The sequence below is a fragment of the Numida meleagris genome, chromosome 27 (assembly GCF_002078875.1).
Source record: "Numida meleagris isolate 19003 breed g44 Domestic line chromosome 27, NumMel1.0, whole genome shotgun sequence".
NCBI classification, from domain to species: domain Eukaryota; kingdom Metazoa; phylum Chordata; class Aves; order Galliformes; family Numididae; genus Numida; species Numida meleagris.
Window position 1 is genome coordinate 759,865 of NC_034435.1, and position 13,616 is coordinate 773,480.

Genomic DNA, 13,616 nt, shown 5'->3' on the forward strand with positions numbered 1-13,616 from the left:
GAAGGCTCGCGGTTACGCTGCGTTTCTTAGAGCTGTGGCTGAATCCGCACGAGAGCAACGTTTATCTGAACGCTGCAGGACGGGGTACACGTTGGGCATCGTCGGGACGGGACGCACCTCGAGCCATGGGTGCAGGTTTGGGCCCCGCAGTCAGGGGGGCACGGAACCGTCTGAGAGCATCCTGGGCAGGGCTGCGGAGATGGGGGAGGGTCTGAGGGCCCTGGGTTTGTGGGGCCCGGAGCAGAGGGACCCCCATGGTGGGTGCAGCTCCTCGCAGGGAAAAACAGAACCGTGCTCTGCCAGAAAAGCTGGCAGAGCCTGAATGTTGCCCCCCGATTTATACCGTGTGCGCACACCCCACCTTCGTGCGACCATTTCAGCATCCGGAGCACGACGCGGCACTCCGCTGCTGCGCCCGGGGGCGAAACGAGCTTGGCGTTCAGCAAATGGAACATTAAAAATGTATTTCTGAACGCAAGGGGGAGCGGATGGATAGCACGGGGCGGCGAGCTGCGCTCCTTGAGCAATTGTGCTCGGGGCTGCCATTAACCCCGCGGTTCTCTCCAGGGGAGGACGGAGCAGGAGCGGGCAGGCCAGGTGTTTGCACAGCTGCTCCGAGGGATTTCCCGAGCCCTGTTGGTTCTTGCCTCTCGCTCCTGGAATGAGCCGTTCTGTGGGTTTGATGTTTTTCTTGTTGTTTCGGTGTTGTTTTCGGCTTTGTGGTAGGATACCTGTAGTCAGGTGAAGGCACGGCGCTGTTTTGTCTGGCCCCGGTGCCAGCCTGGATGGGCTGTGTTTGGGAAGATCCAGGCTCCTGCTGGATCCCCAGATCCCTTCACATGTAACAGCTGCCTCGAAGCTGCAATACCGATGGATATTGCTAGATGAACATGTACAGAGCTGTTATGGACTGGGGCAGCTCCTGGTCAGGTCTGCCTTTATCTATCCATGCAGTTCAGCCCTCAGCTGTCTTGCTCCAGGCATTGCTGAGTGCTTGCATCCAGCTGCAAGGAACATCTCTTTGATGCAAAGCTTTGCCATCAGGGAATAAGGAAAAACCAGCTCATGGTCACCGCTGCCCCAGGGCCTCATTTCCAGTGGAAAAATGTGGATGCCTGTAAGCTTCATGCAGACTGGAACCTACTGGTGGGGCTGGAACAGAGACTGATAGCTCCTTACAGCTACTGGGAATGTTCAGGCCAAGAAGACTTCGAGCACCCAAGGAGCAAAGTCTCTGAATGCAGAGTCCTTGCACATCTCCCCCAGAGCTACCAGTGCACTATTAGGCAAATAATCCAGGCAGGACACTTACAGGCTTCTTTTTATTAAAAGACATTTTCAGAAAAGATATTTTAGTACAAAAAAAAAAAAAAAAGTTTAAAATACACAAACTACAGTTGTTGTTTTCCAGCGCCGACGTTTATAAATTACACCACATTAACACTGCATTTAAATACGGAAACAAATTAAAACGAGAAATTCATCGAAAAGACCCAACATCCTACAAATGGCTATTTACAATATTTAGCAGCTAGGAGCTCTAGCACGGCAGTCAATATGACTTCAATAGGGCAGGATGCTTGGGAAGCCCCAAGCCGGCAGCTTGGCCCGTAACAGTTTTCGGGGACCTGTTTCACCCACCTCTCCCGACACCAAGGCAGAATTGCACCCAGCCAGGAGGTGCAGCTCTTGCAGAGCAGCCCTGATGTCCCCTGGCCTTCAGGGTGTATTGCAAGGCATTCAGGAGGGACTCTGCAAAGGATGGGGACTCTTTTCGGAGAAGGCAGAGCTGTAAGAGCGTACAGCTGGCAGCAGGACCACGGCTTCCCAGGGATGGGCGCTGCTCCATGCGTGTGTTGTCCCAGCGCACGTCCCACCGCTGTGAGCTACAGGCTCAGCTGTGACTCAGCCCCCAGCACCCCCCCACCGCTGCCTGCATCATCTTGCTCATCACTTCCCGGAGCTGCACGCATTTTTCCCAGCTCCCAGCAAATTCCAGCCAGCTTTCAAGCATTGGGGCTGGGGAAACTGAGGGAGCTCGAGGTCCCCTTCTCCCAAAGGAGTCCCACATCCTCCCAGTGACACCCATATGTCCCTGTTCATTGCAGGGGAGTTGAACCAGATGGCCCTCAGAGATCTCTTCCAGTTCTAAGAATTCCATATTCCCAGTGGGTTGGAGTCACCAGAGCAGGGCTGTGCAGCAGAAACAAGATCGAGCTGCCAAGGCTCCTGCCCCATGGGGCGGAGGAGTGGGGGAAGAGGGTTGGGTACACTCACGGGGGTGCATGCGGTCGCACACGGGGACAACAGTGAGAGGTGGGACACGGCAAGGCTCAGTACCCAACGGCTGGGTGCAGGGCAGCGAAAGAATTTCCCATGCCTCGCTTCACCCCAGCCCAGCAAACCCAGCACGGAAGTGTTCAGGCAGAGCAGAAAGCACCAGACGGCCGCGGTAACCCGCTGCAGCAGCTCGAGGCGGGCAGGCGGACCCCAGGCACGCTCTGGAGGTCAATCTCCTGCTTTGGAAGCCCCCGTCCGGGGGCTCCAGCGACATGGAGCTGCTTTACTTACAGTGAAGAGCTGCACTGTGCCACCTGCCCACTAAAGGGCTGCCAGCAAAGAAACAGTCCTCGGGGGTCTCCGCGGGGAGGGTGGGCTTGTTTTCTGTAAACACCAAGTGATGGAGCTCATGTCCGCGCTCCGCAGAGGAGGTCAAGTCTGTAACAGCAGCTTTAGGGCTCTGCTTCCAGTGCTGTGGGTTGGATTTTCATGGTGGTTGACTTCAGAGGGTAGTACCTGCCCTTCCAAGTCTTCCAGAAGATGCCCTGCTTGCGCTCGTGCCGCTGGCGAGGGATGGAGCGGAAGTACTTCCCATTGAGGTTGGCATGGCCACAGGTGCTGAACCACCAGCCACCTGCCGGGGCAATGCAGAGCAGGGTTTAACCCACAGCACTTCCAGAAAGGAAACCCATCTTCAAGGCAGCTGCTGCCCCCATCTTCCCCCACGCTCCAGGGCTTTGGGAACTCACAAAGCCTCATACACCCTTAAGGAATCCCATGTACCCAATCTTGGTATGGACCCAGGCAAGGTGGCAGCCAGCAAAGCTGTCACAAAGACAGGTGCTTGGGCCAAGAGCTGAACCATGATCCCTTCACAGCTTCAGCATCCCTCCCTGTTTCCTGCGTGGCTCCTCCCAAGGACCCCTCCCGCAGCAATCCCAGGATGCTGGGAGCAAGGCGGGCTCAGCATCAAAGGGCTGAATCCAGCCGTGGCAGCCCACCCACAGCCAGCACCAAGGGCAGGAGGGAGCTGGCACATCCCTTTGTGGGGAAGAGCCCGCACTGACCTGAGAGGTGCTTGGCACAGTTTGTGTCCGCTTTGAGATCGTGGTCACGATCCCGAGTGGAGAAGGGCAGCTGCCTGAAGTCCCCAATGGCATTTTCCAGTTCTCCAGACAGAGGTCCCAGCAGGTTGAGTGTGTAGGCTGTGCTCTCCCCGCCAAGGCTGAACTCAAACTGAATCTCCTGGGAGTTTCCCTCCCAGTCTTCCAGCTCGATCAGGAGGTTGTACCTTCCCTCCTGGACCAGGTGATGGATCTTCTCCAAGCCCAGCCAGAAGTCACCTGAAACATGGAACACTTCCTTGGTCCCAGGGACACAAACACACGGTGCAGAGCAGGCACACGGACAGGCAGCGGGCGCAAGCAGGACCCCGGACGGGACAACCCTGGACTCTGCAGCATTTGAGTGGCTGTCTACATGTGCAGCACCAGTCAGAAAGACAAAGAGCTCTGGGGGTGCCAGCAGTGTCCCCCCCCCTCATCCCAACACTGCTCTGGCACGTGGAGGTCTCCAGGGGTCGGCGAGGGGGAATTACTTGTCCTAGGTTAAGACATCTCGTGTCCTGTGATAAGAAGACAGATGCCATCATCCACCTACCATGAAGGTCTCCAAAGCCATTCTTGTAGGCATCCCAAAGCTGGTCAAAGTCCACAGAGCCATCTGTACGCCTCTGGATCACCGTCCAGCCACCTTCTGTGGAGGAAAAAGACATGTTTCAGGGCTACTGCTGGCGAGAGCACCCTGCAAAGCGCTGCGAGATGCACAGCATCTCCTCCACTGTACCTGCAGTCATGTCACAGTAGACTTTGAAGGGCTGAGACCCCAAGGGCTGCACTTGGAAGACACCGCTGCTTTGCTGCCCGGCCAGGAAGAGCTGCTGGCAGTCCTCTGGGAGCTCTGCAGAAAGAAGGGGAAGGAGTTTGAGAGGGCAGCCCCACATCCACAGCCCAGCTGCTGCTCCTGCCATGGCCCCGCACGCGCAGCTCGACGGGAGCCGCACACATCGGCATTTGATGCGTGCTGAGACAACTCCCCGTCTCCCCAGCGCCTGAATGCCAGTGACCCAATATCTTCCCACTTCTCCAAAGGCAGCTCCTCAGGCTCCAGTCCAAGACAGGAGCCAGGCACTGGGCCAGGCTGCAGTGACCTAGGGCTGGACTGCATGCTCCCCGGCGGGACAGGCACCCGCAGCGCCCTGCAGGGACAGGCCACGAGGCAACCACCAGCGAGGGGAAAGTCTTCACTTCCCCCCCCAGTCCCCCCCAGCTCTGGGCTTCCACTTCTCCTTCTGCCCCTTGGGGACTTTGTCCCCAGCTGCCAGCGAAGCACCGTTACAACAGCACTGATAAAAGTCCATCCGGGAACCACCGCCCGCAGCGCTCGGGGTGGAAAAAAAAAAAGCAACCCTGTTACAAAACCCAGAGTCGAAAGGCCGCGGGAGGATGTGCGGGGACTTCAGCCTCCGGGCCGTGGGGTGCCGGCACAGTCAAGGGGCTCTTTGTCTGCAGGGACAGGTGCCCCCGGCCCCGTCACCCCCAGACAAAGCCACTCTGTTCCCCGGCGGGTGGGCAGCTCTGGGTGTGGGGTGGCTGCGGGCGGCTCACAGCTGCCGCCGGGGTGACCCCACGCAGGCGGATGAGGAGAACCCAACACCGGCCCAGCCCTCACCGAGTGCCCCCCACGGCTTTGGGGTCCCCCAGAGTAGCAGCCCCCGGAGTCTGGGCAGGGTGGGAGGCCGCCCTGCATGGCTCCATCCAGAGCCAAAGAGGGGAAAAGGGGCTGTTGAGCTGTGGGGGGGGGAGGGGGGGTGAGGGCAGCCCCTGCAGGGCATCACCCCGGCCCCCTCCTCTTCGGGGTGCTGGAGCCAGAACTGGAGGAAAGGTCAGCGGTAGGGGGGGGGCTGGGGGATGGCAACATGACACCCGCCACCACCTCTCACCCACATCCCCCCTCCCTGCCTCCTGTCAGCTCCGTGCTGTGAACTTTCCTCTCCTCGGATGCACCCCCCTCCCACGCCCACCACTGCAGCCCGGCCCTGGGAAGCATCTCCCAGCCCCTGGTGCTGCTCTGTGCAAGGACCGCAGCCCTCCTGCAGCCTCCGTGTGCCCTCAGCCCCGCTGATGGGGTCCAGCACTGCCACAGCATCCCTCGTGCCTCCCCCACAGACACCAACACAGCACTGGGTGCCACCAAGGCCACGGTGAGAGTTGTGCACAGAGCATCACGGCACACAAAGCACCCGGCGCACGAGGGAGGCACGCATCGCTCCGCTTGATTTCTGGGTAATAAAAGCAGCCAGGGAAGACAGAAGGGGCTCAGGGGAAAAAGCCCCCGGGGTGAGGCCCCCAGTGACCCCAGCTCATGCAGGGGCAGCAGCTCCTCACCTCCTCCCAGCAGGGATGGAGCCCAGCGGGTGCTCAGGTACGCAGCCACGTGGCCCCCGCTTGCATTAGTCGGCCCTGTCCCCACCGGTTGTTCCCCCCCCCCCACTGGATTCTGGCCAAACACATTGCACTCTTTCTGTCTTCTGTTTTCCCGGTGCAATGGGGACTTTTTCAAGCAGCTGAATGAAATGCAGCTGCTTGAACAGCCTCAGCTCAATCTTTGTTGAGGAACACGGTCATTAGCTCCAGTTTGCATTGCACACTCGTATGGCACCAGCAGAACAACAAGAGCTCCTGGCTGCTCGGCTTGTTTTCCTTTCCCTCCCTCTCTATTTAGCCAAACAAGACTCCCGACCAGCACGGCTTGCTGGAGCAGCCCCAGGCACAGCACCCCATTCACCCAGCAGATCTCCAGGCACGACGGAGGTCACCAACCCGGGGTAAACACAGAGCTGTCTGCAGGCAGGGCGTGCCACCCCCGCTGTCTGCATCGCCCGCCCCTCGCCCGCCCCAACCCCATTATTTTGGAGTCCCGGCGCCACGGGGAGAGCGGGGCTTTACCCTTCCCCTACTGGGCCGGCTGCCAGAGCGCGCAGGCTCTGCCTAAAGACGTGATCCTCTTTCTGCGAGTGATTAAACCTTTCACTCTCCAGGCTGCTTCATGCCTTCAACTTTCACATGCTTGGCGCGCTGCCATCCCCGGGGCCCAAAAAACTTGTGTTTGCTGGATGCGAATGAAAGGGTCTTTTTTGAAAACGCTGCTGGCGGCGTTCATCGCTGCCCCCCGGGGCCGCGGCACGGCTCTGCCCGACACCAGGCAGGGAGCAGCCGCAGGCACAAGGCAAAGCGCTATTGCAAGCCCCCCAGGCAGGGGGCACGGGGCTGGCCTGCCAGATATCGTCTGCTTTAAGGTTTGCCAGAAAACTTCGACTCAGCTTGGTAATGAAAGGAAGCCAATTTGTTTTCTGACAGCGATATCAACAACAGGGATTAAGCAAGCTCAGGGGAGCAGAGGGCTCGGCAGGGCGGGGAGGAAGCGCTGATGGATGAGGGGATGCCCGGCACGCTGGGGATGCTGATGGGAGCCGGAGACTCCGTGGTGCTGAACTCACACCCTCCCCTTGTGGGGTCCCCATGGGCTGTGGGTCCTTGCTGTCCCCACGGCATTGCTGCACCCAGCGGCCAGCACAGAGCTGGCAGCACCGCCCGAGTCTGACACCAGTAATTAGCAAAGCCCCTGAGCCATTGCCTTGCACCCCACCTTCAGCACAACCCAGACCTGAGAGCGGAGCAGAAGACACTGCCAAGGGTAAGTCACGACGCAGAGAGCTGGGAGAAATGGGGGAAAGTCCTCCAGCTGGACAGCCCCGCTTGGAGCAGCGCACAGCCCCACCGCAGGCTGGCCAGCCCTGCAGAGCCGAGTGCCAGGGGCTGGGAGCACCGCATCGCTCCTCTCCTTATCTGCACGGGCTCTTTGTTTTTTCCACGCAGTGCTGAGGCACGCCAGTGACAGCTCGACGCTCCACATACAAATCCCCATGTGCCTTCCCCCGCGCTAAGCCCTAGGCGGGATTCCCTGTGGATTCTCGCCCTGCTCGGATCCTGTTTGGCTCGAGCTGGACATCCCCAGACAGCTGCACAGACGCTTCCCCAGCGCCGCGATTTAGCTGACACGACACGAGAGCAGCTGCTCCCGAGCAGTGAACTCTGCGGGACCGCTGCTTCCCGGCTCCAGGGTGCAGCACCACGGGGACGGCACGGAGACATCGCCCAGTGCAGCTCCCCCGGCCCCGCCGGCAGGAGGATGCTCCCAGCAGAACGGGGCGGGGGGGGGTCTGTGTATGACACCGCCTTGCACGTTTCCCAGCACCTCTGCTCCCAGGTGTTTGCCCTCTGAGCGCAGTGCAAACTGAGGTGCTTGGTTTTTGTTTGTTTTTTTTTTTTGTATGAGACCCAAATGAGCGGAGGGGGAGGGATGCGCGAGGATCTCGCTGTCCCATCGTGGTCCTGGGCACCCTACTGCTCCCCTGCACCCAGGGGACAGTTCACAGCAGGGGAACAGAAGCCGACTCCAAGAGCAGAAACAAAGAGCTGCCAGCAGAGTTCCTCTGCCTCTCACTGCATTCTTAACATCGGGCAGAAAAACTCCACTCAAACCCCCGAATTCCATCCGGACTAACACTGATCCCGACGGCCAGCTCCTACCCCTGCTCCAGCTCACCCAAAGCCCTGGAGCCCCAGTTTTGTGTGCAAATCTCACAGCCTGAACCGGGACAACTGAACCTTTTGTTTCTGCACGGCTGCAATCTCTGCTGCTTTGCTCCTGCGAGGCGAAGCGGGGCGGCACGCGCCCGTACTCACTCTGGGGCAGCGCGGGCTCCACGCTGGCGTTCTGGCTCTGGTTGGTGTGGCTGAAGCTTTTCTTCAGGTTTATCTTCCACTTCGGTGACTGCGTTTTGTTGTCCTTCAGATGTAATGGGATCAGTAGGTTGACCTGAAAAAAAAAATAACCCAGAAGCTGCAAGTCAGAACAGTTTTATCTCAGCTCATTCTCAGCGCTGCTGCCCAAGAGTTCCAGACCAGAGCTGGGGCCGGACTTGCCCAGACAGCTCAAGGAACAGGAGGAATCGAGGGCGATGCTGGAGCGGTTGTGGTTTTTCACACCCATCTAATGAGTTTATTCTACAGATAAACTAAAAGGACCAGCACAGAGAGGCTTGGTCCCTGCACGCTGATGCTTCACATTTCCCAGTGCCAGTTGTCTGGAAGCTCCCAGTTCTGTTTCGTTCTGTTTTTTTTACTACCCATGCACCAACACTGCGGCACAGGGACCGGGGCCATGTCCTTTGTAGGACACTTGAAGCCCAGGCTCAGCAGCGATGCTGCTCCTTCTGCCACCAGTGCTTTGTGCCAGCTGGCTGCAAGGGACAGGAGCCCACCGCAGTGCTAGGAGCTGGACAGGAGCTCACCTTGCTCTGCAGGCTTTTAATCTGCAGATTCTGCTTGTCCAGCTTGTACTGCTGCTGCTTGATCTTCTGCAGGAGCTCCTCGATTCGCGAGTTCTGGGCATCCATCAGGGTCTGAGGAGGAGGAAGAGCCCGGTGAATCCCGCAGCCACGGGCGCAGCCGCTGAGCTGCACGTATGGCACGGAGCGCCGGGGCAAGGTCCCCGCGGGCAGCTCCCAGTGTGCCCAGGTCGGGTGCTCCCAGCGCCCTGGGCAGGTCGGGTCCCTCCGTGCTGCTCCCCGTGTCCCGGCAGGGTTGGTCCCACAGGTCACACCCCGTGTGCTGAGGGGGTCGTCGGGTCCCCGGTGCCCCGCTCCACCCAGGTGGGTGCGCTCCGATGGGGTCCGGTGCTCCCATTTGGGTGGGGTCCCCCTCCATCCCCAGGGGCCGCTCCCCTGGATCACTCCCGGTGCCCCCATCGGGCCGGGTCCCATCGGCTCCGGTGTTCCCGTTCCCCTGCATCGCTCCCACCATCCCCACTCGGGAGGGGTCCCCCTCCATCCCCAGGGGCCGCTCCCCCGGGTCGCTCCCGTTACCCCATCGGGTCGGGTCCCCCCGTAGCCCTCCGCGTCCCCGCTCCGCGCCCACCTGCAGCGCTCCCAGGTCCTTGGAACTCTGGTTCTCCGCCGGTCGCGCCTGCAGCGCCTGCCGCACGCGGCCCTCCAGCTGCTCCAGCCGGCCCTGGATCTCGGCTTTGTCGGCCGCCACCTCCTCCAACCGCTGCCGCAGAGCCTCGGAGAGGTTGAAGAGCTGCCGCCCGCGGCCCTCCAGCTCCCGCACGCTGGCCCGCAGCAGCTCTCCCTGCTCCTGCGTCTCCCGAGCCTGGCGCAGCAGCCGCCCCATGGAGCTGTTGTGAGCGCTCAGGCGGCTGCCGAGCTCCCGCATCTGCCCCTTGGTCCTGTCCACATGCTCTTTCAGGCCGTGGCCGAGCTGCAGCAGCCCGTGGGCGATCACGTTCACCTCGTCCCAGGAGGCGAACTGCGCCCGCCGCTCCTTGCCGCCCGCCGCCGCCGCCCGCCGCTCGGTACCGGCTCGGCCCAGCCCCGGTGCGGGTCCCGCCGCCATCCCCGCCGCCGCGGCGCACAGCAGCAGCGCTGCCCCGGCGAGCTGCATGACCGCCGGTCCCAGTGCGCGCCCCGCCGCCGCGCCGCCGCTTTTATCGCCGCCCGGGCGGAGAGCTGCGCATCGCGGCGGGGAGTGCCCGCCCCGCGCCCGCCCCGCGCCGCCCGGCCCCGCCGCTTTGTTCGCCTTCCCCGCGCCGAGCCCAGCCCCAGCCCTTCCCGCAGCCCCAGCCGAGCAGCCCCGGCTCAGGCCCCGCCAAACCCTTCCGGACCCAGTTCCGAAAATCCGCCCGGGGAAGCCCCTTCCCTTCCCCTGCAAGCCCTGCCCCGTGTGTACCTGGCATTGCTCTCTGTCCCCTCTCCATCTCATCCCCATGGCCGCTACTTCCTCGTCCTAACCTCATCCCCATCCCTTCCCCATCCCATCCATTCCCCATCGTCATCCTTATTTCCATTTCCAACCATTCCCGATCCCCATTTATGTTTCTTCCACATCCCGTTCCCATCCTTATCTCCATCCTCATCCCTTTCCCATCCCATTCCCATTCCTTTTCCTTTCCTATCCCCATACCCACCACTTCCCCATCCAATCCCCATACTCATCCTGATCCCTTCCCCGTCCCATCTCTTCCCCATCCTCATCCCCATCTCATCCTGTTCCATCTCCATCTCCATTTCCATCCCTTCCCAATCCCTATTTCCATTCCTTACCCATCCCATTCCAATCCCAGTCTCCATCCTCAACTCTTCCTCACCCTATTCCCATTCTTATTCCATCTGCATCCTCATTCCCATTCCTATTCCTTCCCCATCCCTTGTCTTCCCCACTCCATCCCCCTTCCCATTCCCTTCCCCATTCCCATTCCTATTCCATCATTCCCAACCCATCTCTTCCTCATCCCCATCCCCATTTCCATTCCTATTCCTTCCTCAGCCCCACCCCCACCCCATCCCCATTACCATTCACATTCCTATTCCCATCTCCATCCCCATTCCCATTTTCATTCCTATTCTCATCCCCACCTTTATCTCAGCCCCATTCCCATTCTCATTCTCAGCCCCATTCCCATTCTCATTCTCAGCCCCATTCCCATTCTCATTCTCATTCCTATTCCCATCCCCATCCCCATCCCCATCCCCATCCCATTCTCATTCTCATTCCTATTCCCATCCCCATCCCCATCCCCATCCCCATCCCCATCCCCATCCCCATTCCCATTCTCATTCCTATTCCCATCCCCATCCCCATCCCCATCCCCATTCCCATTCTCATTCTCATTCCTATTCCCATCCCCATCCTGATCCCCATCCCCATTCCTTCTCACCCCATCCCAACCCTCCTGGCAGTCCCACCCACACCCTGGCCTGGATGCCCTCATTCCCGTTGAGCCTTGCCACTTTCTCCCCATGGAGCCCCCACCCATGGGTGCTGCAAGTTCGGGGCTTGCGAGCAGTGCTGCTCTGGGGGGAGCAGAACGTTCGCTCCTCTAAATGCAGCCCACCCCCAGGAATGCCCCTCTGAGAGCTCATTCATCCCCCTTCATTCATTTGCAAACGTCTTTGACTCCGTCAGCAGCTCTTCCCTCCGGCGCTGCCTCTTCCCCTGGCTTAGAGGGATTTTCTGTCTGTTCTGTTTTATTTTCTTTTCTTTTTTCCTCCCCACGGAGGAATTCACACTCTGCGGCCGCACTGCTCCCAACTCTGCCCCCGGGAGCACAGCAGCTCTGCCTCACACTGCTGCCAACATATTTTCCTGCACCCGAGTGGGCGAGTGCTTGGGCTTTCCCATCCTGACCATTGCATCTGCATTCAGTACGTGGCCAGAAGGGATTTCCATAATAAGAAAAAAAAAAAAGAAAAGGTAATGGAAAAATAGGAGAGGGGAAAGGTCAGATAGGGAACACAAAGAACCAAAAACCACCAGAAAAGGGAGAAGAAAAATAACAACAACAAAAAAAATGCCAGTTGTGGTCTTTGCTTTTTCCAGACCTCTGAGGTCTGCGGGAGCACTCCGTGCTCAGCCCCGTGTGTCACCACGGTCAGCGGGGGGAGCTGGGGACACGCTGGGGGTGCGATGGGTGACACCGCAGTGCTGGGGGGACAACCACAGCCCTGCACGGCATCGACACAGGGCTCCCCTCCCCAACAAAATAATAAAAATTATGGAAAATCTTCCTTTTATCTCCATCCTGACACCTTCGGGCACCCAGAAAGAGGGCAGCAGGCAGCGCTGTGCCCGCAAGGCCAGGGGTCGGAGCATCCCCAGAGCCCTCCCAGCGGGGAAGCACAGAGCCCGGAGTCACTGGGACAAACAGGGCAGCGCGATTTCTTGTGTTGACAATTCCTCCGAGTTAATGATGTCATGGTAAATGAATCCTGTGAGTAACTCAGCTCCCTGCCCCGCCGTTACCCAACATCAGAGTTCGTCCCGCATCGCGGCCTGGGGAGCAGCGGGGTTATGTGGGGTCCTGGAGCAAACGTAATCCCACTGCTTCTTTGTAATGTCTGTGTTGAGAGGCAATGCGAGAAGCCCAGGCCCTTTCAGAAGCCGCATGATTTATGCATTTTACTTTGGATGTGTTTTCCTACTGGGACATTGCCAGTTTGCCCTGAGAAATATGAATTTTTAACACGTGAAAGTGAAAAGCTCCCCCCCAAGGCCCTGAGCTACCTGTGAATGAGAATGAAGTAATGGGAAGCTGCATTCAACTTTAAACAGAGCTTAAAATGGAGTCTTGTGGCTCTCAGTGTGTTTCTCTGTGCTGATGGAGCCTCGTTCTGCCCTGCATGGAAAAGAGGCCCCGACGTGGCTGGCTGTGAGCTGGGCTGTGCTGGGCAGGGCTGGAGTTTGCTGGCATGGAGAACAAAGGGACAGCGCTGGCACGAGGACCAGCCCAGCCCAGCAGACCCTGCAGCCTCTGGGACCCACTCCCATCCTCTTTCCAGTCCCCATCCCCATCCCATCCCCACTATTATCCCTATCCCCACTACTATCCCCATCCCCACTCTTTCCAACCCCCATTCCCATCCCCTCCCCATCCTCACCCCCATCCCTAACACCTTTCCATCCCCATTACCACCCCCATCCCCATTTCCACTGCATCCTCACTACCGTCTCCATCCCCACTCCCATCCTCTTTCCAATCCTCATCCCATCCCCATCCCCAACTCATCTCCCCCTATGTGCCAACCCCACTCCTGCACCAGGAAATCCCCTGGGCAGGACCAGGGCTGTGCCCAGCCCTCCGGTGCTGCCGTTCCCGCACCACTTTGCTCTGTGGTCCTTTCTCCCCCAGATTCCTCCTGATGACTGATTGGCATTGCGCTCCTCACACCCTCTCTTCCATGCAGCGCACCGCCAGCTCCCCCCGCGCATCTGGCCGCACATCTGGCCGCGCACCAGCGACGGGCAGCCCCAGCGATGGGCGTCTTTGTTCTCTGCCTTTCTCCATCCCGCTCCTTCCCACGCTAACCCCGGGGTCATTGTGTGAAAGTTCAGCCCTGCCTGAGCTCAAAGGCATTCCTCTGCTGCTCAGCCCCGAGCCCACGTCACCGCGAGGTGCCGGCTGACGGGAAGGTTGCTCACGGTGTGCTGTTATCGTTAGAAACAGCCGACGTAACAGAGACTCCAATGAGAGGGGAATGGGGCATGTGTGAGTTATGCCGTCACCGCTTTGGGGATAAATTTAGGTTTTCCAGTAGAACAATCGCCGTGTTCCAGTGGAGGTCAGAGGGATTTCCCACCGGCACATCTCACCCAGACGGCGCTGGCAGCGGGGAGCACTGGGTCAGCGGGCAGAAGGTCGCCCTTGCCAGGAAACCC

The 13,616-nt window shown here is 59.5% G+C and overlaps 1 protein-coding gene and 1 long non-coding RNA gene across 2 annotated transcripts in view; one reads left to right on the forward strand and one right to left on the reverse strand.

Annotated features, from left to right (window-relative positions):
• The window catches only part of LOC110389021, a 1,672-nt gene extending 346 nt beyond the window's left edge, over positions 1-1,326 (forward strand). Inside the window, exons 2-3 of the long non-coding RNA XR_002433039.1 lie at positions 31-892; positions 1,045-1,326. This is a non-coding gene — a long non-coding RNA (uncharacterized LOC110389021). The remainder of the gene's footprint in view (positions 1-30; positions 893-1,044) is intronic.
• On the reverse strand, positions 1,318-9,865 carry ANGPTL4 (angiopoietin like 4). Its single transcript, XM_021378894.1, has 7 exons — positions 9,321-9,865; positions 8,696-8,806; positions 8,088-8,220; positions 4,126-4,239; positions 3,940-4,035; positions 3,348-3,623; positions 1,318-2,914 (listed from the first exon to the last, which is right to left on the reverse strand). The coding sequence occupies exons 1-7, from the start codon at positions 9,843-9,845 to the stop codon at positions 2,733-2,735; spliced, it is 1,437 nt and encodes a 478-aa protein (XP_021234569.1). The 5' UTR covers positions 9,846-9,865; the 3' UTR covers positions 1,318-2,732.

Coding starts and splice junctions, on each gene's coding strand:
- ANGPTL4 (XM_021378894.1), bottom strand. CDS start 9,845: ATGCAGCTCGCCGGGGCAGCGCTGCTGCTGTGCGCCGCGGCGGCGGGG. Junction 4,240..8,087: donor GGAGCCCGCGCTGCCCCAGA/GTGAGTACGGGC, acceptor TTCTTTCTGCAG/AGCTCCCAGAGGACTGCCAG. Junction 4,036..4,125: donor CTACTGTGACATGACTGCAG/GTACAGTGGAGG, acceptor TTTCCTCCACAG/AAGGTGGCTGGACGGTGATC.